Here is a 26,039-nt window from a genome sequence, read left to right as displayed (position 1 = left end):
ACGCTGCCTGCTCCGGGGATCCCCGTCTAATAAGAGCGATGGCGAGAGATGGCCGTGGCGCCTGACAGAGAGAGATGGCTACTCAGGAAAAAATAGATCATTTCAACACTAACTGCTCACAGTCGACTGTTCTGCAATGCTGCTGTGCTGGCCCCACACTGTTGATTGATTTGCATTGCAAATTGCACAGACTTGGACAGGTCCTCCTGGCTAGCTTTCCGGGCTGTCGCTGTCTTAAACCCTGTATAATCCCTGGCTGGAGCCCCAGTGTGCTGCTCAGACTTTCATTAATATGCAAGTGCCAGTACACCTGACCAGCAGACACACATTGGAGGAAGCCTCAAATGAAGTACATCAGTCTTGGCATCTGTCTGGTAAATGGATTGTTGACTAGCCAGTGACATTTGTTGAAGTGGCTTTTTGTCTCCAGAGTAACCATTTTGCTGCACTTGCCTAGAGCAGTCCTCGCAAATAGAAAATTACATGGATGGCATTATTAAAATGAATATGAACTAACAAAACACCTTGTTTTGTTGACATACTCCTGCTGCATGTATGTTTACAGTCAGTGCTACTATTTATAAAAATAGCATTGATAACTAATGTAATTCATTTTTCACACTATTATCAGTCTCTCTGAATGCAGTTCATCTTCCACACTTTGATCAGAAATGGTGACCATAACAAAATGCCAACATTGTAGGAACACAACACAGTTAGATGCGGATTATTGAGTGTCGTAGTCGAAAAATCCTATGTATACGTTTTGATAACCTTTTACATTATATTTCAGGCCGACTTTTTTTAGGTCTGGGCATGCAGTTAGGGAGGTTTGCTTGGAGAGTGCATGTTTGGTTGTTCAGTGAACAGTAAAATAAGAGTGTGGTGATTTGGTTAAGGGTTTAATTCTGAAACTAGACATACATCTGGTATAGGCTATACGTATACTGTACATTATATTACATTTTTTAACAGAGTAATTTCATATTCCACATTGTGTCATCTGTCTTCTGAAGTGGAACTGCTTTGGTAATGGGTATTCTTGTGGTACTCATTCCCTTCTCTTTATTCAAATTAATGTAATTACACAATTTATAAGGCTTTGAATGACATGCATGCTTTGGTAGTCTAGTATTGTACTCTACAAAAGGTACATTTTGGATAACATGAAGAAACAACATCTTTCTTAGTTTTACAACAGAGAAATAGTGCCAGCCACAAACATCAATATTAGGATTAAAACAAAACCATTTATAAACTAGTGACAACGTTTGGATCTATCGGTAAATAGATTTCTTTATGCAGCTCCAATAGACATTCCATTTGTATGTATGCAAGGTACTGCCAGAGCCTCAGGTTGTTTGTTTTGTGATTGCAGGAAAGTAAAAAATACAAAACCGATGCAATACAAAGTAGATGTTTGATACATAAGAGATGGTGATACGTTAAATGCATTTCTCCTTTAGTTTTTTTTTAATTTGAGCTCTGTGTGTATGTATTATAATGTGTTGTTGTTTCATTTATGATTTCCATATTAAAACTACAAACCTCACATAGCACTTAAAGACAAATGCCAATCAAAGGTCCTTATTGAACAAAGCACATGGCATAGCATGGATTATTTAGATACACAGACAAATACACACAGACACATACTCATGTGTGTATCTTACCCATACTGTAGGTTACTTAATTTGACATCATGTCAAAAAGACAACCCACACACTTCTCATGTGATCTTGTTGTTATCATGCATGATCTTATACAGAATGTTGATACGATACGATATACTTTATTGTCCCCGTAAGGACATTTGTCTGGACTCCGTCCTGCAGTTCCGCATACATGTACATATACAAACATAGTGGACATTAAGAGACATACACATATCATTAGTCATACACCGTTTGAACAAACACAATACACAGACGCACATACTGACAATGGCGACCCATTGCACTACTTAACCCTCATGGCCAACATTTAAAAAGTGATCAAAATGAAAGCAGTATAGAAAGATGTTCGTCTGTTATTATGTATGAACAGATTCAATAAGCTGGAAATATTTATGAATCCTAACAGCTGCAAAAGGGTTTACTTCAGAGATGTATACACTGGAGATTATTGTGCCGTTTACAATTTAATATGTTTTTCAGTTTAGCCTACACACTGCCAGCTTAAAGGCCATATTTTGTTTTCTGAGTTCCCCTACTCCATTCCTTTTTATACTGACTTATTTTTATAAATATGTTCTACTTTTCTCTTACAGGGCAAATATTTTAAAATGTTACTGTATTAAAATGGAAAATTGCTCCCAGTTAGAAAAACGGCACCAATTTTGAGCCATAACTGTGTCAAATTGAGGTTTATTTTCTGTGTAATTTCACGGACTGAAGTCGGCTGAAGTGACTTGCTTTGGTATGCACATTGGCTTGAATGGGTTGTGATTACCAGAAGGCAAGTCCTAACATAACAGCAGAGAAGCGTAATATCAGCATTCTGCTACTATTGTTGGGCTTTCTTTCACACTAACTAATTAACTTTACAGCTCAGCGCCACGGTGAATTGAGTGAAACAGAGACAGGCCACGATGTGTAGAAAAAGACAAGCGGTTCCACCTTTAATGTCCTTGCAGAGGATCAAAGTTTACATATATCTAAATTGGTGCCTACCTATGAATTATTTGTTAATGAGCTGACTCCATGGCCTCTTGTTCCATGAATTGTGTACATTTGACCAACTGCTTGTTGTGTTTGACTTACAAAGCTCTATTTGTGTGTGTCCTAGTACAAGGTGATAGAAACTCCTTGTAAAAGCTTATTTGGATCTGACCAAGAGGTTTTGGTGATCTTGTGAACAGGGGTGTTTGTGCAGCCGAGATGCACCTGCAGTGCTGTGGAAGGAGAAGTTGGATAAGTAGGTGTTGTAGTGCATGGCATCAATTATGACTTCCAAAGCAGGGATCTGGCCTCCATGCTGCCTGATTTGTACTGTAGTTATACTCCCTTCAGCTGCACTCACCACCTATTTTCAGTCGTGGTGAGCCAAACAAATATTTGATGGATAAAGATGAGAGAAATAAATCACTTGTGGCCAAATCAATTACAGTTTTACTTTCTTTCATATAGACCATGGCAATAATAGGACCAAGAATGTTGATAGAAATCGACACTTCAGCCCAATTCAAGTCACAAGTCCATATTATGTATAAACAACAGTGTATTTGAATTCTACACAAGATAAATCTGACTCAAATTTGCATTTCTGATTCTGTTTGAAAGAGAGAAAATATCCAAACCTCTGGTCTCTGTCTGTGATCTGCACTGGCTATTCCTCTCTCTGTGTTTACTAAGGCTGTGCCAGGTCTCTGCGCTGGCAGCTTTGTGTTTGCTCTGCTCTCTATTGACCAAATTCACCTGTTATGATACTAAATGCCAGGACTGCACACTGATAAGGTTTGTTGCCTTAGCATTAAGAATACATACATTTCAGTTACGTCAAACTGTTAAAGAGCCTGTGACACGAGTTTCCCCCATCATCCAAACCCATACATTTGAGTAAATATTGTCCCCTTGAAAACCGTTACTGAACTGATTTTGGATATTTGTACTTTGATAACCATTAATCTGCCCTTCAATGTTGACCATTTCCTGGATCTGCTCGGGGATTCTTCAAGTCCCGCCAAATTATGTGTGACGTCATTGCGGGCACAGCGCTCCAGCTGCACCGTTCAGGATCCCAGCATCTGCATGTAAACGCACGATGGTGCACACAGCAGCAAGCTCAGACAGCGATGACCGTTTAATTTTGAACGTGTCTGAGAGCTCATATGAGGCTGAAGGATCGGTTTATGTTGTATCTGTTAGAAGTTTAGGAATTAGGTGCGTCAATATGGGCGATCATACGGTCAAGTAGCCAGTGGTGGAATGGGACTAAAAATCATCCCGGGACTCTCGACCGGCCCACTTCGGTACCGCTAGTAAATTGTCAACGGGGGGAGTGGGGGATGTCAGGGGCGGTGGGGGCTGTAGGTAGTAAATGTAAATATGTAAATATTTGTGTCACTGCATCCTGGTAAAATACAAATATAATGCAATGTCTGTGTCTTTGACATTAGCGCTGCTAGCCACCTGTGCCCTGTACTACGAAGCCAGTTCAACAGACCCTGGATATGTTTGAGTAACAAACAAACTAACAACAACAAACTAACAAACGAGATCTCGCTAAGCGGTCCTACGACGCTGATTATCAACTCGGTCAATCAAGCCAGGGTTTCTCTCTCCAGCTGAGAGCGCGTTCACGTCTAAGACACGAGTGGATCTGACTTTAATTACATTTGACTCGAGTGTTTCGTCAACATAATGTGTTGCTAAAAATAATACTTCTGCATACAGTGTGTGACACTGTAAGTGTTGCACGGCCAGATACGGCTGGAGAAGCTGACTCAGATAAGGAAATATATGATATATTATGATATTATATGATCGATGATCTGATTGATGATGTAATATGAATGATAAGTGCGACACGTCGGCGTCTTCTCTGCATACGGCAGTTTAAACTGTATTTCCTTTATCCTGTAATATGACTTGAGAGATTTAAACTCCGCACACTGAGTTGATCTCTTTTCTATAGACGCCGGAGGCGGGCAGCGTCAGGTAAAAAAAGTTATTTAGCCTTCCCAAACCTGAGCCTCACGCGCCGCCTATGGGGGATGTGCTAGTGACTTATCCGACCGGCCCACTTCGGTACCGGCCCATCGTGATTCGTCCCGATGGCCAGTCCGCCACTGCACCCAGCCCACGTAAACTGTCAACGGGGGGAGCCTCGCTGCGGGGAAACGGTGGACCTAGTGTCCCGATCAGAGTGGGAATAATAATAATAATAATCCGTGCATTTTATCCATTAATTTCCCCAACATTGTGGTGAAAAAAACACACGTTTAATCCATGTTGGTGTACTACAACTACAAAAAGCATCGGTTTGTTTTCTCATCAGGAAATGCAGAAACAAACGATTTGTAATCATCATTCTCACGATCATTTAATGTAGGCTATCATATGTTCGCCGAATTGACACGAAAGCACTAATACATGTAGTTTCATCCACTTGAGTTTACAACTACAAAAATAATCGATTTGTTTTTATATCACATCCTACGGGAGGAAATTCAGCAGCTCTCACTACCGATTTTTAATCCTAATGCAATCATCATCTTCACCACGATCATTTATGTTTATGTTCGCCGAATTGACATGAAAGCACTGACAAATATGAATATACTGTAGTCAACTTCATTAAAACGTTATTAACGTGCCTAAACTCAGTAATTCACCATTTCTACGCATGACAACACACTTTGTCCGTGTTTGGCTCTCTCGTCGCACAGTGAAGCGTTCCCGCATTGACGTCACTTCCGGCTTCCCCCAAAACTTCAAAATGAGTCGAAGGAATTTCCCGCGATGTTCGAAATTATTGATATTTAACGGAACGGTATCGCTTTTTCTTTTTTAAACTTACGGTTCGAGATTACTAGTAGCCCAATATTTCATTGCACAACAGTTGTTGGGATGCTGTCACAGGCTCTTTAAGTTTATGACTACAGCAGGACACATTGCTAAAGTCGGTTACAAATGGGATGTGTGATCTGTGTCACATGTCATGCTTCAATTTTAGTTATTAAAAACAAGCTGTGCGTGCATATTATATCTGTGAAAGGAAACGGTTATTGTTCATGCAAGGTGTAAAGTATGTGCGATCAGAATATTATTCTAGCCCCCCTGCCAGGTGTAAGTTCCTGTGAATATTGTGTTTTTGCTGGAAATATAAGAGGCAAAAATACCATGACTCATTATGTCATCCAGCTACTCTAGATGAAATACTACACTGTGTTCTCTCACAAGCTCTTATTGTAATTGTAATTATCCATTGTTTCCTGCAATACAGCATTCCCAAGCCAGTGTTTTGGTGTTGTATCTCATTGCCACAGGCACATACAAAACATGTAATGATAATGCACAGCGATGAGTAACTCATTGGCCAAATTGTGCATCTGGAAACACATTTTATTTATCACACATACTTAGTAAAAAAAAGGCAGTCCTTTTTGGCACGATTTTCGGCTTTGGGTTGGATGGTCCACACTAACCAAACACTAATTATCTCTGGCAAATTTGCAACATTTGCCCATTCATAGAATTAAAACTTGTACTGCAAAGGAAAATAAATGCAATGTGACAACACTTATATACACGCACTGAGATAAAGCCGTTCATTCTCCTTTTTCCATTGCCTCGTGCTTTTAAAAGAAAAAGTACTGTCAGCCATGATGTGCACAAATAATCTGTTTTTAATATCTTAATCTCTTCTTTAATGGCATCAGCAATTATGCCTTAAATGGATTTAATATATCCTGTCTAAGCATAAGACATGAACAATTGATCATAACCTGCTTAAGAGGCTGTAAGGAAATCATCAGATAAGCTCCAAAACAAAGAATGTAGACTGCTATTCTTTTAAAATCCATCACTGCTGCTCCACTGCTTAGATGACATATATGCTGACCTGAGAGATTTAAAGCCAGAATTGATAACTAATATTCTCAGAGGTGACAGTGCACTGTATTGTAAGTCCACATATCATCTCTGGAAGGTCAATGGCTTCCATCATAGGCTCAGTAACTGATATCCAGCTCTGCCGGTTTGTGATACACAAAGTCTTGTATAACGGTACTTTTTCAGTAAAGTGAGTGATTTTTAAACGCAGCAATGACTCATCCGTAATCCCCAAACCATAATGTTTTGACACCTGTATTTTATTATGTTTAGCTTTTCTCTAGATTGATAGTAAGTACATATTTGTACTCATCACAAATCAGAAAATGTGTCCACTAATCATGTTATTGTTTATTTTTTATTTGACCAAACATGTGGAATGGAGAATATTTGTTATCTCAGAATGACCTTAACCACTCCTTTTTCTGGTCATAATGGTAGTTGCCATTAAAACGTTGACTTGAGGGGGGTTTAAAATGAACGGGCAGTAAGCCAAGCTGTGAACAAGCAGCTATCTGAATGCTGTCACTGTGGAGGCCATTATAGCGTTCCATTTGAATTATAAACCCTCCCCAGAGCAAGGTGGGTGCTGCATGGGTGCGTGACTGCCCACCGGATAGCAGAGATAGGTCCCTTCAGTGAAATGGTTGAATGGGAGAGTGACCAGGCATCAACTTTGTTATTAGATTCGTCACTGTCACTCAAAAAGGTGTGAGTGACAGAAGACCCCATTACCCTCCGAGTCTCACCTCCATCCTTCAGAGATGGGGCAGCTTTTACAGGCAACACTAAGGTGGGGGAAGAATAGTGTGAAACGCTCCAATGGTCACATTAAAATACCCCCTTCTAATGAGTGTTTTTTCCTCTTACATGCAATGCTGGCTCTCCCTCAAAGGTGATTTTATGTAATAATTCACAACAAATACAATAGTTTTTGGTCAAAGATCTTTGCGAACAGTTCTGAGAAAAGTCCACTTTTGAAATAGCCGGTAAGTATGTTAAAGCTGGTCTTCCCTGGAGAAAAATGATCTACTTAATTAAAAGGACCAGCAGGAAAGGCCTGGAATCATGACGGTATAATTATAAAAGACCCATTTCTGTTAATCCTTGGCTCTGCAGCAAGGAGTCTCACATGGTGGGCCATGGCCACTAGTTAAGCACTGAGACCACACAGGGCTTTTACAAGTAGAGGCAGTGGGAGCAGGACAGTTCTTTAACTGAGGACGTGGGCCCAGAGGTCTCCTGCAGCTTATTACTGCAACAGAGCCTGAAGGGAAAAGCCCTGCAAGATCATTTATGAAGGACATGGAGTCAAGAGGCAAATCATAGGCATGTTAAAAAGTCAAGTGTGCCAAGCGTTGAGCCGACTACTGCGATTGTTGGAGATCTTTAAAGCAAATATTCTTTAATATCACCCAGCTCATTAACATGGCTCTGAAGTGTCATAATGTATCAGATGTTCTTTACAGTCATGATGAGACATAAAACAGGAGATATTTTCCCAACAACGAATCATGGCAGGACGCTATTGCTGAGCTTTGTGTTTGAATGGAGGTGGGCTCTGTGCTGTGCCACTTGGTCCGGTGCTGGGGCCCTTTGATTTGTGTCCCACAGCTGGGCCTGGGGAAGACATTTCAGTAGGCAGCTGCGGACGCTTAATCTCTCCTGCGCTGACACAGGCTCAATTAGTGGATAGCACACTTTGGGATTCTGCAGGAAAGTTGTCAGTGCACCGTCGGATAAATCACTGGAGAGGAATCCACACTGGCTACTGCAAGCTTTGGCCCCCATGGCCTGTTTCTTTGTTTGCTTACCTTGAGTTACAGAAGGGTAATGGTTGTCTAGCTGCGCTGCATATAAGAGCTTCTTTGACAAGTGTTTTGATTACCCGGAATTATAGGTTAAGGAAATCTCTGTAATTATGTGTTTTGTTTACAAAAGCAATCAATATAACTGTTGTGTAACAGTCGAGAACTTAATTCATTTTTTATTTAAACTTTAATACTGTAATTTCAGACTTTCATTCTTCAAAAGAAAACATATCAATCTGTGGAAATCATAAAATCCACTCACCCCTTAAATTACTTGAGGATAATAAAAGATAAATAATCATTTTGTACCCACCAGCCGTTTTCACTTATTCTTTCAGTTCTCACTCCTTTTTCTTGTTTACAGTTCCAACCTAATGGAACATGGATATTCATCTGGAGCACTCTCCGGTAATCTCTTTTGAAAGAAAAATAATAAGAAACATTTACCTTTTTGATTGTATTGATTTTGAGGCTTCACCTTTATTCTTTCAGGCTTCTTCCTTTTTTCAGAGATCTTAATTTAACGTTAGCACATCTTCAAATGCAACTTCATTCCCCACTGGCTGTGCAGATAAAGTGCATTTATAGAACAGCTAAATAAACACAAAAAGGCATGCAGAGAGCACAGTAGGCCACAGCTTGAAGTGTTTCTTCTGTGTTTTGTTAAATTGCCATTGAGGTACACACAGCATGTCTTATTGAGTACTCCTTGCCAAGGATTGTCTGCTACACAATGGGATGGAAAGCACTTCTATTTCTTTTGCTATGTCTCCTTATCTGAGTTATTTAAATGTGCATAAATAAGATACTGAATTGCATTCCTCTCCAATTAAGATAACCATAGCATTAGCTCTTATCATAGACATGTGTATTGACCAGATTTAGCTTTGTCTTGTTACAATAAACTAGTTGTCTCATAATTCTGGAATGCAACAAAGACAGCCAACTCACCTATCGTCTAGGAGCGCAACCGAAGTAGACTTTGGGAAAATAGGCCTTAATGGGACTCATTTTCAGGTTCATATTAGAATGATGTACCTCCACTGTGACACATTTAAATGTTCAGATTTCACTATGTTACGGAAGTAAACAAAGGAGTCATTTCAGGAAGGGTGGGGAGAGAAACCCTCTCTGGAGTGAACTTCAGGATGTTATTCTTTGAAGACTATTTACAAGCACAAAAACATATATAAAAGCTTTGTTATCAGCCTGCATTGCCATGGCATTTAAAGCTTGTCATACCTTTCTGTTTTACAATGCTTAAACCATTTTCTATCATATTTACATACACAGCAGTGAGGAGGGTATTAAAAGCATAAGCTTGGGTATCTATCTATCTTGGATATTGTTGCTATAGGCTACTCTGTACATACTGTCAGTGCCAACTTGTGAAGAGCAGATAGCATTGTTATAAAAATGCTGTTTGATTTTTACTGTTGCCCAAAGGTTATACAGTTATAGAAATATAACAATCAGGTCTGAAGGCTTGTAGTTCCAGATATAAATAAAGATGTTCCTTGTTTTGTTGCCTAGCACATTGTCATAGTCCTTTTATTTGCTGCACTTAAAATAATTGAAACATCCACAGCCTCTGTGTTCACAGGTTAATGATCAAGAAAATACAAAACCATGATGACCTTTTTAATTCTATAGCTCTCTGTTGTTTTGACATCTCGCGTGTGCTTCTCTGCAAATGTTAATGTATTGTACAAGGCTGTAGGCCTTGCTGAATAAGCGCCTTGCACCAGAAAACCCAAAGAACCATGTATAATAGCAACAGCTGTTCATGCATTTTAATCTAAAACAGTGGCCTTTCCCTGAATGGCTCCATTTCTCTTCATTTCTGCAATTACAAACATGCCAGAGAATTTGGCCTGAAGATGCAGGAGTGTGAAGCAGCAGCAGCAGCAGCAGCAGCCATGCTTGCTTTCCCTCCTCACTAGCCTTAAATCCTGCTATTTAGATAGCTTAATAATTACATGCATTTGTCTAGTGCTGTCTACTGTTGTTGCTTCTTAGAGCTGTGTATGCATGAAACAAAGTGCTTCTGTTCCAGATATTACCTCTAGCCAGTTTGTTCTTACGAACGCCATCTTCTACCATTGTGCAGCAGGCTTTCCCGAGTGCCTCAAAGATGAACTTTGTGCAGGAAAGTAATTTATGATGAAATTGGCCAGGTTCGCTCTGGGGGTTGTGTTTTCTCAACATTAGTGTGTCCCTTATTAGCCTAACTTCTCAAAGAGGGCAATTTCTTCTGGAGGCGACATTTAATTATGTCTGAAGGAAAATGTGTGTGTTCTATTGATTCCAAATACAGCCGGCCGGTGTGTTGTTTGGTTAGAAAAAGATGTGCCAGACTGATGCAGCTTCCTATCATTAATATAATGCTAAATTACACTTGAAAATATGACAGACTCCATGAGGCAGAAGTGATGGAAGTGGTAGGTCTGCAGTAATGATAAGTAAAAGCATGATGTATTCATCAATAATTTAAATCTTGTTCTGGTTGATTTATTCCAAGGGGAGCCCTTACTGGTCAGCAGCGGGAATATTACTTTGAAATTAGGAAAAAGCTTGTTTCATGTCATCTTCTCTGGCAGCTGATTTGCTCCTCACTCACAGAGAGAGAGAGGTGTACGGCTTATTGATAGGAGGTGCTTCCTGGTGGTTGTGGGTTACATGTTGACTACCTTTGTACCAGAGATGTACGACTGGTAAACCCCCACTATGAGAGCTCTTAGATGTCAGAATCGTTGATGTTATTAATGTCTCAGGTTGTTCAGAAATGCTTTGATTCCTCCAGGGCACCCAGAGAACCTAAGGAAATGTGTTTATTTCTATAAACAATTTAGCTCGTAGACAATTATGACATGAAAGACATGAGTGAGAAACGGTCATCTTCTGTTGTGGCGTGAAGCCGCATTTGCAGGAGCTTTAATGACTAATGTAACTCTGCAAGCAGGAATAAAATGTCCTACACACACACACACACACACACACACACACACACACACACACACACACACACACACACACACACACACACACACACACACACACACACTGCACTTCAGATTGGTGTTGCTGGAAGAGGAAGATCTCAGTCTCTCATACCTTTCTGTCTATTGACACTCCCTTTATGCCCTCTCCCTCCTCTGGCAGTAATAGTCAAGCTGGTGTGCCGAAGGTAATCTAACCTAGGAGACGAGGCGATAATAGCCACATTGACAGAGTTCTTGTTCGTAATAAGAGACTGGATGGGGAGTCAAAGGTGAAAAATGAGTGTGATATTGAAGCAAGGAAAGGAACCTGTAAGAGGAGGTTTGTGTTTGTATGGAATTATTAGGGCACCACACACCCAGAAATGAAAGCGGTTTTGAGGCTTTGATAAAGTAGAAGACGCAAATGGTGGAGACACCATTCATTAAACATCTGTGATCAGCGTTATGGGGAGGCTTCAGACTGTTTTCACATGACAGGAATGGTTTCTTGAATGATGTTGCTTCCAGTGGGGACAGAGGCAGATGGCCTTTGGCTGGACACCTGCATATCTGCTGACATTTTTGCAAGTCAATTCACTAGAACAACAAAACAGCTTATTTGTAAGCACACATGCATGCATCTGGGTCTAAACGGTTTCCCATGCTGTGATGAAATACAAATCATTATAGCTAAGGCATGCAAACTACAAAAGTGAATAATCATTTGCTGATACTCCATGTCCTATCAACCCAGTACAATTTGTCACTTAGACATCTGTGGAGTTAAAAGTAAAGTTCATGTTTGTCATTATCTTGGCACATTATAGGGTCACATTAAGAATTGGGATCAAGTTTCTTTGTTACACTAAAACATGTTTAAACATTTATTAGATTACTGCAGTACTGAGGACTCCAAATAAAGTGTTTCCAACGTGCACTTGCTGTTAAGCAGAATAAGCTGTACTCCAGTCATGTAAAGAATGCAGACAGTGTACCTCAGCTTGTTTAAGACAGAGCGGCTCCGCTACCTCAGACAGGGAATGTTCCAACAACAAGACAGAGCAGTTAAGACAACATGTTTAAATGCTAGGGACGTCTCTACTGTCCGAGGGAGTCCAGCTCGGCTGGGGTTTGGCACCGACTAGTCCGCAGCTGTCAGACTCCAGGTTCCCAACGACCGTGTCACATGAGCTGTAACTTAACCTGGCATTCCTTTATGGCCCTGGGAACAACAGCGTGAAGAGTGTGTGCTCCTATCAACCTCAGCCCCTGCTCCACAAATACAGCCCAAGTTTTTAAATGCTGTTTTGCATATAATCATGGAAATACAGCATCAGTATTTTGAGCTTCTCTATCCATAATTGTCAATAAATAATTGACTTCACAAAAACGTTCTATAGTCAGTGAAAGCTAGCTGGCTTATGTTCAGTTTGATCAATAGATCTACACATGGCATAAAGTGCAAAGTAGAAGGTTAACTGGGTTCCATGTAAACATTAGCAAAGGTATATTTTAATTGACTGGAAACTGACAGAAGTGCATATGTGTTATGATACTCTTAAATTAATTCTGACTAACACTTGAACCAAGAGTTACAGAGTCAGCTGGAGGTGAAATCTTGACACAGTAGAAAAAACAAGGTTATGACATGAAGTCAAAGCTGTGAATTGGTATATCTTTATTATATTATCTTATACGGGTAACTGCATCTCAACAGTTTGATTCTGTTTAGTAAATATAACATGTTGAATGTAACCTAATTAAAATAACCTTTTAAGAGTCGAGTCCTTAGGGAAAAAAGTAGTTATTTTTTGTCTCGATACTCATTTTAAGCACACATATTATTTATTTAGCAAGGACCTGCTTAATCATACATTTAAATACATTCACAATCTAGAGGTTTGCAAAAGCCTCTACAGTGTCACATTATGCTACTGTGTTAAACAATTCTAAATAGACCTCACACTGTTCTGCTTTTGATGGAATCAACAGTATAATATAATAGTTAATGCTTAAACAGTAACCCGCTACGTTTCTTAATGCTATTTCATAGAAATAGCTTCCAATCTTTACTGACATATTTGTCAACTTTGGCTGAACTGTAACACCAGGGTTCCCTCTGCGTCGTAGTGGAACCTGTGATTGCCGTGTCATTTATCCTGGTACCTGCTTACATTGCGGTGTCAAGAGAATTGTGAGTCATGTAAGCTTGAAGTATTTTATGTCACTCTGGAGAACAACATCTGTGAATATCTGCCTGGCATTCTATTAGCCCGAATCCCCTGTTTACCTGGGTATTATAGGTAAAATGGAGATTATTATCCCTTTCCTGGGAACTTGGTTACAGTAGAGAGAGAGCTCTGGCTCCTGTTGCATCCAAAATTACTGTGATAAGGACACATAATCCAGTATCACAAGGGATTCACCACAATGCCTCGAAAAATATTCCACCTGACATTTAGTTCAGCCAGATCTTTGATTGGCACTTCATTATCAACTAATCCATGTCGTTCTCTCCTTCAGTGAAATTAGATGAGTGCAAAACGCTGTCATCAAAAATGGGGAATTGTGTACGGGCTTTGATCAGTGTACATCTTTGAAAAAAAGTACTGTGAGGAGAGAGGAAATATGTTGTTGCCATGGATACAAATAAAAAAGGTGAGAGGGAATATATAGTTTTAAACTAAATATGTTTGGTTGTGTGTCGAAACTGCTATTCCCATTTAGGGAGAGTATTGATAAAAGTTTAAGTTAACTGTCCCCCGGCCTGCCCGCAAGACGTTTCTGGGTTTGAGATCTCGGAGGATCAGCAGGCCATGTTCACAAGAGGTTAAGGTTTAGGCCTCTCTCTATGAATGACCATCTATTCCCCTCTTTTAAATTATGGATTGGTATTCAGACTACTCCACATCCTGCCAGGTAGAATCCAGCTCACCCCCCCTTTCCCTCCTGCCCAGCCCGCGCTGCCTCCTCTGGCTCCAGTCCTGAACCTAACCCTCAGAGGAGCGGAAAATAATTAGGAGAGAAAATTGCAGCTGACACTATTTCTGAAAAGCAGGGTATTGTAATGAGAGCAGAGCAGGTATTCATTGTATCTGAGGGAGCGATTGAAAGCCCTTAGTTTTCGGGCTGCCTGGGAGAAGCCCCGGGAGAGTAAGCAGAGCTTTGCTGAGTCCCTTAATGCATGTGGGAACGGAGCCTTGAGAGGACGAGGCAGAGGTGTCTCCAACAATGGCAGGAGCCAAGGTTACAGCTGAGTAACTAATTCAAACTGCTCTAGACTGACACGCACAGTGACACGCACACACAACCTCGTCTCCTTTGTCTCTCTCAATATGGCTCTTCCTCTGTCTCTTGCTCTCTCCTTGTTCCCATTATGAGTTCAGAGGGATGCCGTCCAGCCACCGCTCAAAGTTATCTTCATTAGCCGCGCGGACTTGCTGGAGTGGCTGCTCGGGGAAGCTTTCTCTGAGCAAGGCACTCAGAGAAGATGAATAAATGTTTTGTCCCACATAGTCCCAGCCTAAAGCGGTGGCAGGCTGCAAGGAGAGATAGATGAGGTATTAACTGTTATATTTTTCAACAGGGGCTGAGGAAGCCCAGCAGTGGGTTGGACAGAAGCAGATGCTGCCGCCTGAATATTAAGCCTGTTAAATGGAATGTCCTCCATAAAGAAGTCCTTACAGGAGTTGAAATATAGCACTGAGCACCGCTGATGTGCATCACATAACCGAAGAAGTTGTTTATCTTAGGGCTTCTGCTCCACATGTGATTCCCACTGAACGCTGGGAGATGAGAAATAAATCACTTTGATCACCTTTCAGTGCTTTCATGAAAGTGCATCCTCAAAAGGGGCGCAGTGTACTTTTTTTTGTTGCATTTGCATATGATTATTCCATGTCAGTATAATGGAAAAGGGGCACGGACATAATGGCGTTCTGGAGTCTTATTGCAACCACTGAAACACATTTAAATAATAGGAAGACACATGACACGAGGCTACTAACTGTGAGGTTTTACAGCGACTTCTCAGTTGTATAAGGTTTATCTGAAAATCGAATTTAATTTGCAGATAATCCAAACTATGGAACTTGTAATTAAATGTACAAAATGTAGAATTGTTTATGTTTGTAGAAACATTTGTATTGCGACCAACGGGCGAGTGACATCCTCCTTTCTGCAGTGAATGCAAGTGCTTAGTTAATGAGAACCTGAGGCTGTCTTTGTAATGCTGAAGGCATCCATAATGTAAAGCTCTTCAGGGAATAATGCTGGAATCCCACTTAAATGAGAAAATAAATTGCATGTGGGTCATAACTCCACTTACAGAAACTCCGATCTGCTTTAAGTTGCCTAAATAATGGAAACATGTATTCACAATTAAGTTTTGATTGCACCACAGCCCACTACGCACTTGCATTTGAAATAATGCATTACATTCTAAAACATTTTCCTACCCTTCCCTTTTCATACAGTTTATGTATCTCTTTTTTAAACACATAATACCCATTTTGCATCCGTGGCACTCCTCCCATTCCGTGAAGCAGGTAAATTAAATCTGGAGCTGGAGCATCCGGCAATCAGCCAGATCTTCTCCTCTATTTACGGGCACTGTGAACACATTTCCAGGCTTATAGGGACTCGCTGACATTAAATGCTCAGTGACACACTCAGTAGCATCAGAAAAAGAGTGTTCCACCCTAGCTATGCAACCATGAACGGGAGGAGTAGCAAAATGGAAGCTGAAACAATTATCTACAATCTTACTCTCCAGCTACTGAGATGAAACACAGAACCCTGTATGATTTGCTCCCTGAGTTCCCAAGGTGCTTATACTGTAGGTAAGAGATTTGCCATGCCTGGTAGTGATGAGAGGAGGTGCCTGGGGAGGATGGACTCCTGCGGGAACTCTGCAAACTGGAGGAGGGCCGTGTGCCCTTATGACCATGAAGAGTGCATATCTTCCTTGACAGCTGTTTTAGCAGGATCTTTTCCTGCTCTTGAACTGCCTGTCTTAAGGGAAACGCAAAAAGACTTTGAATAACGATAGTTAAAAAGAGACATACATATTTTATTTTCATTGGTGACTCTTTAGATGATGATCTACTTTTAATACAATGCTCTGTAAACACACTGTCATGTTTATGCAACCTTCAATGCCTAATTGTATTGAATAACTATCTCTTTCTTATCTTGTGTGCTTACACTTAGTGGCCAAAATATCATAGCTAACATACAAAATGTGCAACACTCTCTTTATGCTACTGCAGGATGGCCTTCATAATGTTTAAAAAGTTCTAAAACCCACAGAACCCATTATGACTTCGTCCTAGCCCTCATGTGAACCTTTTGTTAGTGCCTTGAGACTTTTTATGTTCATATCACCTCGAGAAACTGAAAATGCATTACTATTATACATCCAGGAGCACAACAAACTAAACTTGAATTGCCTTTCAATGCATATATTATATATTTTCCCCAAATATATATTATACATGTATTATGCAAAGGCTATATAACAAGACAGCTAGGAAAATGAAGTATTAATGCAATTTTTGTGAAGATTCAAATGATAACATTTCAGCCATATTAGAACTCCTTGTGATTTTTAAATAACTGAAGCCTGGGGGTAACGTTATTAATTTGAATCAATAGACACATGCTGAATATGACGCCTGTCAGTAGGAGTAGAAACATTAGAAACTAGAGAACATCTTGGAATGGGATCAGAACAGCTGTGACATCAAATCAGACCAAAGGTGTAATGTTTCTGTCTTTTTCTGTCTAAAGATTTGAATGCCAAAGGTATTTCTTGTTCTTATCAGGAGCGATTTGATGTGAATATAAATGATGAGCTTGTTTAGAGGCCCGTAGCTTTCAGTTTACCCTGCGCATTTAGCAATTCATGTTTCTGCCATGTTAAGTAGCAATTATGATGCAAATAAGTGTGGCTGATGATCATGGACAATCTTGTTTGCATTGTGAATATAATAAAAATGCCAAGCCTATAGCCGGCGCTACAGCTGCTCATTCTTGTGTTAAGTAGCTTTCATTGTCGTCAGAGCGATACCTCCTCGTATCCACATCACTGTCACACTCATGTTACTTTTCAAAAATCCATCAGGATTCGTCTCTGTCAACTGCCTGTCCCTCCGTCCATTAAAGATGATTGATAGAGCTAAACAATCTTCCGCCCAGCTGTTGTCGTTGACTCATCCCTAAGAAATTGAAAGGATCTCAGCAGAGGACCATCCCTCATCAAAAGACCTTTTGTCTGTGTTGAAGCAAAGTATATTTCAGAAGATAGGGTACAACTAATAATCTGCCTTTTTTCGCAGTTTTTTCCTGCCACCGTACATGAATAATTATTGCATTAGAGATTAAAATTGCGATAAGTGTCACGTTGTGCCTTTTATCAGGAATGTACATTCTGATTTTTTTTGTATCTGTTCGACAGTTATTTTCCTCTTCATCAGAACAGAATATGTAAACAGTGGTTATCCTGCAGGCAATCTTCACTCTACACAATGTTAAGCTTTGATGGATAAATCTATTCTGACAGATTTGTTCTCTCCATCCGCCAAAGAGAAACTTAAGAAAAGACACGTCTGCTTTTCCAAACGCTACTGTTCCTCCTCCTGGCCCTGTTATCCTCTAATGGCTTGTGAGGATTTTTACAGGACAACTTGAGGAGGATTTTATGATGTTTCAGTGTGATTGATAACATGCTCTTGGAGGGATGTCAGGCTTTCAGAGACGGATAATGTGGATTTCTATCCCTCTGCCTTCTTGTGTAAGACGTGCCATCAATCAAGTGTATCCCGGCCTTAACCCGGTACAATTAAAACCTTAGGGGGGCGGGGGCCCGGAGTCTTTGCGGAACCAGGACACACACATCAATGAGGAGCGCGACAGAATCAGAACACAGATCCACATCGTAACAGACTCACCACAGAGCACAGGACTGATATGAGATTCCCACCACAGGGCAGCAAATACAGTTAATGATCTGACTGTATATCGCTGTTGACAGTGGAGACGGATTACAGGAAGAACCGTCTCATTTTCACTGTGTGTGGAGGCGTTATTAGATTCTAGCCCGGCTAATTTCATTCTCAAGCTCGTCAATATTTACCAGCAATAGGCACTGCACACTATGGCAGACCCAGTAACCCTACAGAGAGGAGATTCAGAGCTGAGAATGTAGAGATTCAGAAATCAAGCTCATGTACATAATTTGCTACTTGTTCCTGTAAACGCTTGTTTGTTTTGACATGACGAAGCCCACACACTGCTAATTAGCATGGCTACTTTGAGATCTGTTGTGATCCTGCTTGTGTATGCTTCTCCTCAGTTAGGCCTTACCTTTCTCTGTATGTCTGTGTTTCAGTGGATGGCTGCATACACAAAGCGGCGGGGTCCTGTCTGTATGATGAGTGCAACTCACTAAATGGCTGTGAAACCAGCAAAGCCAAGATCACCTGCGGCTACGATCTCCCTGCAAAATGTGAGTACCAGTTCATTAATATATGTTTTTTTGTTTGTTCTGTAAAGTGTTGCACCAATGCCTTGCACGAATATTCTCTAATCAAGACTGCTGCCATTGAGGGCTGCGTCACCTGACAGTTAGTGAGCATTAAGATTTAGTGGAAAACATTAGTTCGGAGAAATTGTACAATGCAGCATTAATCTATATTGGTTTATAAAACAGCCTCATTTATAGAATCGTACGGCTGTTGACCCAGCTGGTGGAATTCACTGGTGCTGCATTGATGCAGAAAATCACCAGTGTGGTTTTGCATAGCTGATGGATTTAACACAGGATTTTGCAGTTCATGTGTGCACATGCATCATATTTTGAATTGAGGTCATAGTTTGTATAAAGTAGTGCAAATTAAATTCAAAGTACACACACACACACACACCAGTGTCCACTCCAAAGTATGGTAGGTCGATGCGTTTAATGTCCAAAATAAAAACTATTTGATCACAATTTATTAATTTTGAAGAACTAATTGGTAATAAATGGTGAGTTGTTTTTGGAGGATAATTAATATGATTGGTGCTTGTTGTTAGGCTGAATGGGAGTGTCATCTGCACACAAACAAAGACATTAAGGAAGCTATTAGTTGCTTAATTTGATAGATTTTTCATCCCTGATTTATTCTGTTAAAGGGTCACATAACTCTTACTGTCATGCCATAAATGATCAAACGAGGGACTGCAGTGTTTTCTTTGTGTTTATCTTTGTCATTAATGTAACGTTTTGTACTAAGTATGCAAACGTTTGTGTTGTGTATGTGGGTGCCGCCTCCTACACTTTTCCGAGCTAATTTCCTTTGATGATTGTCAGTAACACTTGTGTCGCTTTTGAAAGTTTGTCACACGATTCTCCCACTTGCAAACTTGAAATGGAAAACATGATGGGAAGGAAGAAATGTCACTTGGTGTAATTCGGTCGAGACAAACGTCCCAGCAGTCCTAACCTAACCCTGAAGGATTTCCAGGAGACAGCCAAGAGAAGACATTGAGGCCCAGATGAAATTAGGTTGTGTTAATACGGTATGTCGTAAAGATGTCAAACAAATGGAGCAGATAAACTGTGAGTCAGTCTTGTGGGCAGTCAGTTCAAGTGTCTCCAAAACAGGGTGCACCATGACAATCTAATAACCTGCAATATCCCCTGGGAGCAATCACAATGCCACTGGGTGCTGTTATTGTAATTATCTTTGGGCTAAACACTTTCTCTGTGCCGATAAACTATATAATTGTGAAGTTCTTTACCTGGGAATAGTCAGTTCTTTTTTGAACATGATGTTATTTTACATTAGAGCTATCTTTACTCGCAGCCGGAATCATCTTCTTATCTTCCAACTCTGATCACTGTCATCATCACCGTTGTCTCTCTCGTGTGTATTAGAATCTGACAAGCGCTTGACTTTTCTTTGTGAGTGCTCAGCTCTGACAAGACATCTCACTCCTTCTTAAAGTCTATCCACGGTTTGAATTTTGTTCTTTTTCCTGTAATTTCTATCACTGACTTATTTGTTCCACCTACACACACATTAAACAGCTGCCGTGACTGCAGTCAACAATCTTTTCAGTTTATGAAATCTCAAAATAAAAGTATTTCCTCCTCCTCAGCACTGAACAAAGTAAAAAAACATTTTTCACTTTTATTTTTTAATTTCCTGAATTCATGAATGTTACATGTAGGCTTAAGAAAGAAGGATTAAAAACCTGCAATCAATTATCATTTTTATTGAATGTTAATGTTATGTTAATGGTATTTTTATTGTCGCTAAACTAAATGCATTAAGTAATTAAAATGTTCCCAAATTAATTGTAATATTACGAAATTAACTGATTAACTTGAGCATCATGTCATTACTCAGAATGGTTGGCTCCTGGTGATAATTGGTTGCTATCGAATACATGCAAACATAGCGTTTCATTTAACAGAAATTGCACATGTTTTTAAGAGAAAATAATCCTTGTGGAATGAGTTTCTGCATCTCAGTGTTTTCTGTCAAAACTGTTATTCAGCTGAATTATTATGGCCATAGTCGGTGTTTGGAAAGCACTTGGCCTTGTTGTTAGTGCTTTCAAAGATTTATTGGTGTAGGCCGTCAGATTCAAAGACTTTTAAATCGTTAAATGATACCATCAGACACTGAAGTGACAAATATTCTTTCTGATTAAAAGTTGTATTCTTTCATTCATAAATGTATCGAAAATATCGAAATGAATGTGTGCCTGCCATCGCAAAATAGCTTCTGCTGACACTAATCTGCAGATGGATGCTCTTCTACTCGAGCGACAAGAGCCCAGACAAATGGAACATTTACCATTTACATCTTGGCAATGCCTATTATTTCCAATTTGGACATTCTCTTCCCAGTTTTGCCTCAACATTAGGGTTGCTTTTCAATTTTTTCTATAAACACATTAATCTCTCAGAAGATTGCTTTCTTCTTTGGGGGCCATTTTCAGAAATCCACACCACTGCATATCATTGGAAATAAGGAAATCTAAACTCAGACTAATACAAAACAAACTGTAAATCACTTTGCTTTTAATTACATTTGAGGAGATTTAGGCTTGCCTTTACTGTACGCTGAATTCCCAGCAGTCATCTCACCACTTTGCCAACAATGCATGGAAATAAGCAATCCATCATACTGTGAATTATGCTATTTCTCTTGATCTTACAGCACTTATTGAGTCTTATGCATCATTTGATAATATTACCCACGGTGTATTGTATTTCATGCAACAAAGGATTATGCAGGTCGATTTTGTAATTTTTTTAAGAAATGGAGAAATTGCAATTCAAACATAATACTCAAAATAACTAGCAAAGCAATAAAAGGCTTCCTCGTTTTCTGGAAAGCTACTTATTTCCCGCAGGGAGGATATCAGTTGATCTTAAATCAGAGTTGTCCTTGTTTGGAGATTTGATGTGATGAGGCTATGGAAAATGACCGGGCTCAACCACCCCATTTCATTTTTTTTTTTTTTTCATGACAAGAAAATTGCTCTCCATTACATCCCACTAAGCAGTTTAGGCTGTGAATCCCAGTGGCAAATAAGCCTTTCCTTAAAAGGACCAGGCACATGTGGGACAGATTATTATAGGGCTGGCCCAGGATTATTAATCAATGACAGTAATTACCCACCTACCATAGCGGAAAGACTAAAACAAAAGTGGCCTGTTACATCAATATGACAAGGACATTGTCTATTGTCTAGTTATTCATCTGTTCGTAGATTAATGATCAAATGAAAAAAGAATGTAGATTGTAACAAGCAAAGTCGCTTGACTTTTAGAGGATTTGTAGCAACATTGTCCAAAATGTTTTCATTATTAGCATTTAAGTTTAAAGTTTAGATGGTTTGTTGCCCAACATATGCAATGATTGGATATTCCCAAATAGTGGAGAAGGCTATACACTGGGCCCTACAGACGTTTGTCCAATTCAAGTTTGAAAATATTGTTTAAAAGTTTGAAATGAATAGAAATGTTGGTATTCAGAAGGGCTTCTGTTGTTGCGGCTTGTCTCTTTACTACCTGCAGTTGTTTTGTGCCACTTCAACGCTGAAAATCTTTATATTGAAATTCATTATGCTGTGTGTCTGTATCCTTGTCCTTGAAAATAGAGACATTATTAACTCAACCCCAAACATTTGCTTCAGGACATCTTTGTGAAGTGTTGTGAAGTGCATTAGCAGTGCAGTGTATGATAAGGAGATACTGAAAGGTTCAAATAAGGATAACACTGAATAACTCCTGGTGGGATGATACTGATACTGTACACTTTGGTGCTTTTTCTGGCTTAGGTCTGAGAGCAAGCATTTTGTTTATTTTGTATATGTGGCATGATTTTCATCATTTCCAGGCATTAGAGAATATTTGATAAACATGCAAAGTGGACACTAACGATGCTGATAGTGTTATGTCAAGAAAGTAAAGTATAATCAAACTTATATTTTACATAGTCTCCTGAAAATCAGCATAGATTTGCTTCATAACACATTAGAAACGTTGGTATTTAGTGGATGATACTAAACCCAGCTCTGATCACACACTATATTTATCTTTTTTTAAACCTATAATCAAAAAGCGGCATGTGAAATGTAATACCTAATTTATGAAGATTAACAGCAGATTACATCTGTTGCAAACAAAGGTAGTTGATGGCAGTTTGTCTGAAATTTGAATACATTTATAAACATTTGAATACCCTGATAACAATCTTCTTTGTGTACTTGATTGTGTACTGTTCAATGTAAAACCCTCTATTCACCGTGTGTGACACTGTAAATTAAATACGATCGGCATCTGAGCATGATCTACAATTCTGAATTTCCTCGATATAATGCTCGACCACAGGTCCACACTTAGAACGTTTAGGAAAGAACTTGTGGGTTGATCTGCACTTTCCCCACCTGTCAGTTAGACCTGGCAGTTATTAGAGTTCAAACTAGAGGTCTGATTGAGAAAGTTAATGTCCTAAAGGAACTTTTATATAGACCTCTGTTTTTTCACTCTTCAGTTTCATCCAGAATCTTTTACCCAGTTTAGTTTTCCCCCCTCGAGCTCCTTTAGATTGACAGTTCAAAACGGTTTACTGTTTATTGTTTTGCTTCTTCTCTCCCACTCCTCATTATTGTCTGAGCTCTAAGTAAATGCTTTAAATAATAAATAATATTTGGATTCAAGAAAGAAGGGCCAGCAATTCTTTATCACACTGCTGTCATAACAGCAGTGTGATAACAGTGATAACAGTGGCCTCTTTCTATTTCAGTCTTTGTCAATTATGTGAAAACTAGTTTCTTGAGCTTTAACCATACACTTATGTGGAAGAATAAGCTTCATGTTTACATTCATGCAACGATTTCTACAGCATGCTAAGTGTAAGTACTGATTTCATTTGTATCTCTATAATGGGTCTAATCTCATTGATCGAATAAATACTTTGGTCTGCTTTTTTACTAACTGGTCCCTGTAGAGAAATACTTATTGGGATTCATATGGAATAGCTTTCAACGTTTCAATTTATCAGTTGTAGGCTACGGTTATATTTTTCAGCCTTTGGAGTATTGCCTCCACGCAGCCCAATGTGATACACTATCACATTGGGCTGCGTGGAGGCAATACTCCAAAGGCTGAAAAATATAACCGTATAACTGATAAATTAAAGAGTTTGCCAGCGTGTCAATGTTTTATGGATACGGTTGAGTCTCGAGACTCAACCGTATCCATAAAACATTGACACGCTGGCAAACTCTTTAATCTAGAACTCGATGCTAACTGTATGCACACTCAGCCGGCTCTTTGTTTTATTCAATGGCGCATTCACACCGCAGTACTTTTCCCAAAGGTTCATGAGAATTTAGTTCATGAGAACTCTTTAGTTCTCATGAACTAAATACAGATCGCGTTCACACCGGAAAAAGTCCCTGAGGGAGGATTAGGCAAATGAAGCCGCTGACGTCACTTCTTCTTCTTCTGCTTTGGGTTTACTGGCAGGCCGCAAACCACTTCACGGCGTATACTGCCGCCCAAATTCCCCGGCCGGAAGTCTCCGGTGTTGGGGACTGGCTTCAGTAGAATCCGAGTAAATCGCCAGAACGCCGACACCTCCTCATCTCCACCGCTCCCATGTTTTATTTTGTGTTGCCATAAATTAGTCTCTCTGCATTTCTGCGCTGGGCTAATGCTAATGCTAATGCGAGGATAATAAAATGGCGGCTTCACAACACTTTTTGGGAGTTTTACGGGTCGTGGTTTGCAATCCGCCCAGCCAATCAGACATGGGAACCTTTTTCTCCCACGAAAGTGGGGTAAAAAAGTTCTCATGAACTAATTTTAGTACCGGCTCTTTTTGGTGTGAACGCGACAAAAGAGTTCTCATGAACCTTTGTGGGAAAAGTACTGCGCCTAATGCGCCTAATTGACAGGGCACTTCTCTGTATTTGTCCAATGTGCAGGCTTCAGTAGAACAACTAACAGGTCTGCCACTCCATTTTTTATTTTTTGCTGCCCTGCTGGCCCTTTGTATCCCGTGAATCCATACACTGTCTATAACTACTCATACAACACATGGTGTATTTTCCCTTCAATCACATCAGAAATATCGGCTTAACCTTGTTCCCACGACATTGTGAATCAGCAAATAATTTCCAATAAAACGTCCCTAAACTCAGTTTGAGCCATTAGATAGGCAGACAGATTAGATTTACAGATTGTTTCTTTCCATCTCTATAACCTTCCCTGTTATCGTTTGTGGTTATGCTCTGATTAAGAAGAAATATATTTAGATGGTACTCTTATTTCCTTTGGGACTTCAACATGTGTACTAAGTGTACATGATACATATTCTAAGTGGCAGTAGGCCTATACGTGACCCTGTTATAGATTATTGCATTAGTTTTCTTCAGATATTTTACATGAGCTGCTGAGACAGTCATCTGCTTATGACTATGCCGTTTGCTGGCCTTGCTAAGCTAAAAAAAAAAAAGACTAGGAGTGTAATCAATGAAGGTCATAGAGTACATACTACTCACAGCAAATGATGTATTAGTGATTCATGAGGCACATTATTTCGTGTAATATTTTTTTGAGAAGCAGAATGTTTTAAATGTGCTTGTTTGTGGAAATTATAACCTTTCAACCTCTCTTAAACTAAATAAACAACCAAGAACAAGTATGTATTTGTATGCTATTCCTCTGCCCCATTTTCATGATCAAAGTAGCTCAATGACAGAGTACTTACTTTAAAAGTATGACCACTACACACATGCAACAAACAGCCAGAGAGCTGTTGTTGTTGCCAGAAACCTTTTTGTAGCGGCTTTGAAAGTTTGTTTCAGCTTCGGTTTCTCAGATCCAGTATTTTTGGTAGCCTGCTTCAGTGGAACTCACAGGACCACAGTTAGAAAAAACACCTCTGGGAAACGCACCCCAGTTCAGATCACAGCCTTCTTTATCTTCTGCTCCCTTTCAGTACAACATTGGAGTCTCTGGTGTTTACTGTAACTGCACCTGTGCTAATAATACTAATCATCAGCCTGTGATAAATGTTCCTCCCTGATAGTGTGAGGAATCTTTCCCATGCCCTATTTAATCTGGGAGACCAGGCCGTCTGTTCCGTCTCTCTCCACTCAGCAAACACACATAAATCACAGCA

At 39.7% G+C, this 26,039-nt stretch overlaps 1 protein-coding gene across 2 annotated transcripts in view; it reads left to right on the top strand.

Annotated features, from left to right (window-relative positions):
- Nucleotides 1-26,039, top strand: part of macrod2 (mono-ADP ribosylhydrolase 2) — a 435,942-nt gene that overhangs the window by 154,426 nt on the left and 255,477 nt on the right. For both annotated transcript variants that reach the window (XM_034227004.1, XM_034227002.1), the window contains exon 5: nucleotides 18,737-18,853. In XM_034227004.1, coding sequence (XP_034082895.1) covers nucleotides 18,737-18,853 — 117 coding nt within the window. The remainder of the gene's footprint in view (nucleotides 1-18,736; nucleotides 18,854-26,039) is intronic.

This window comes from Gymnodraco acuticeps, unplaced genomic scaffold (assembly GCF_902827175.1).
Source record: "Gymnodraco acuticeps unplaced genomic scaffold, fGymAcu1.1, whole genome shotgun sequence".
Taxonomy (NCBI): Eukaryota; Metazoa; Chordata; class Actinopteri; order Perciformes; family Bathydraconidae; genus Gymnodraco; species Gymnodraco acuticeps.
Note: the sequence above shows the minus strand (reverse complement) of the source record. Positions and strands in the feature narration are given on the sequence as shown.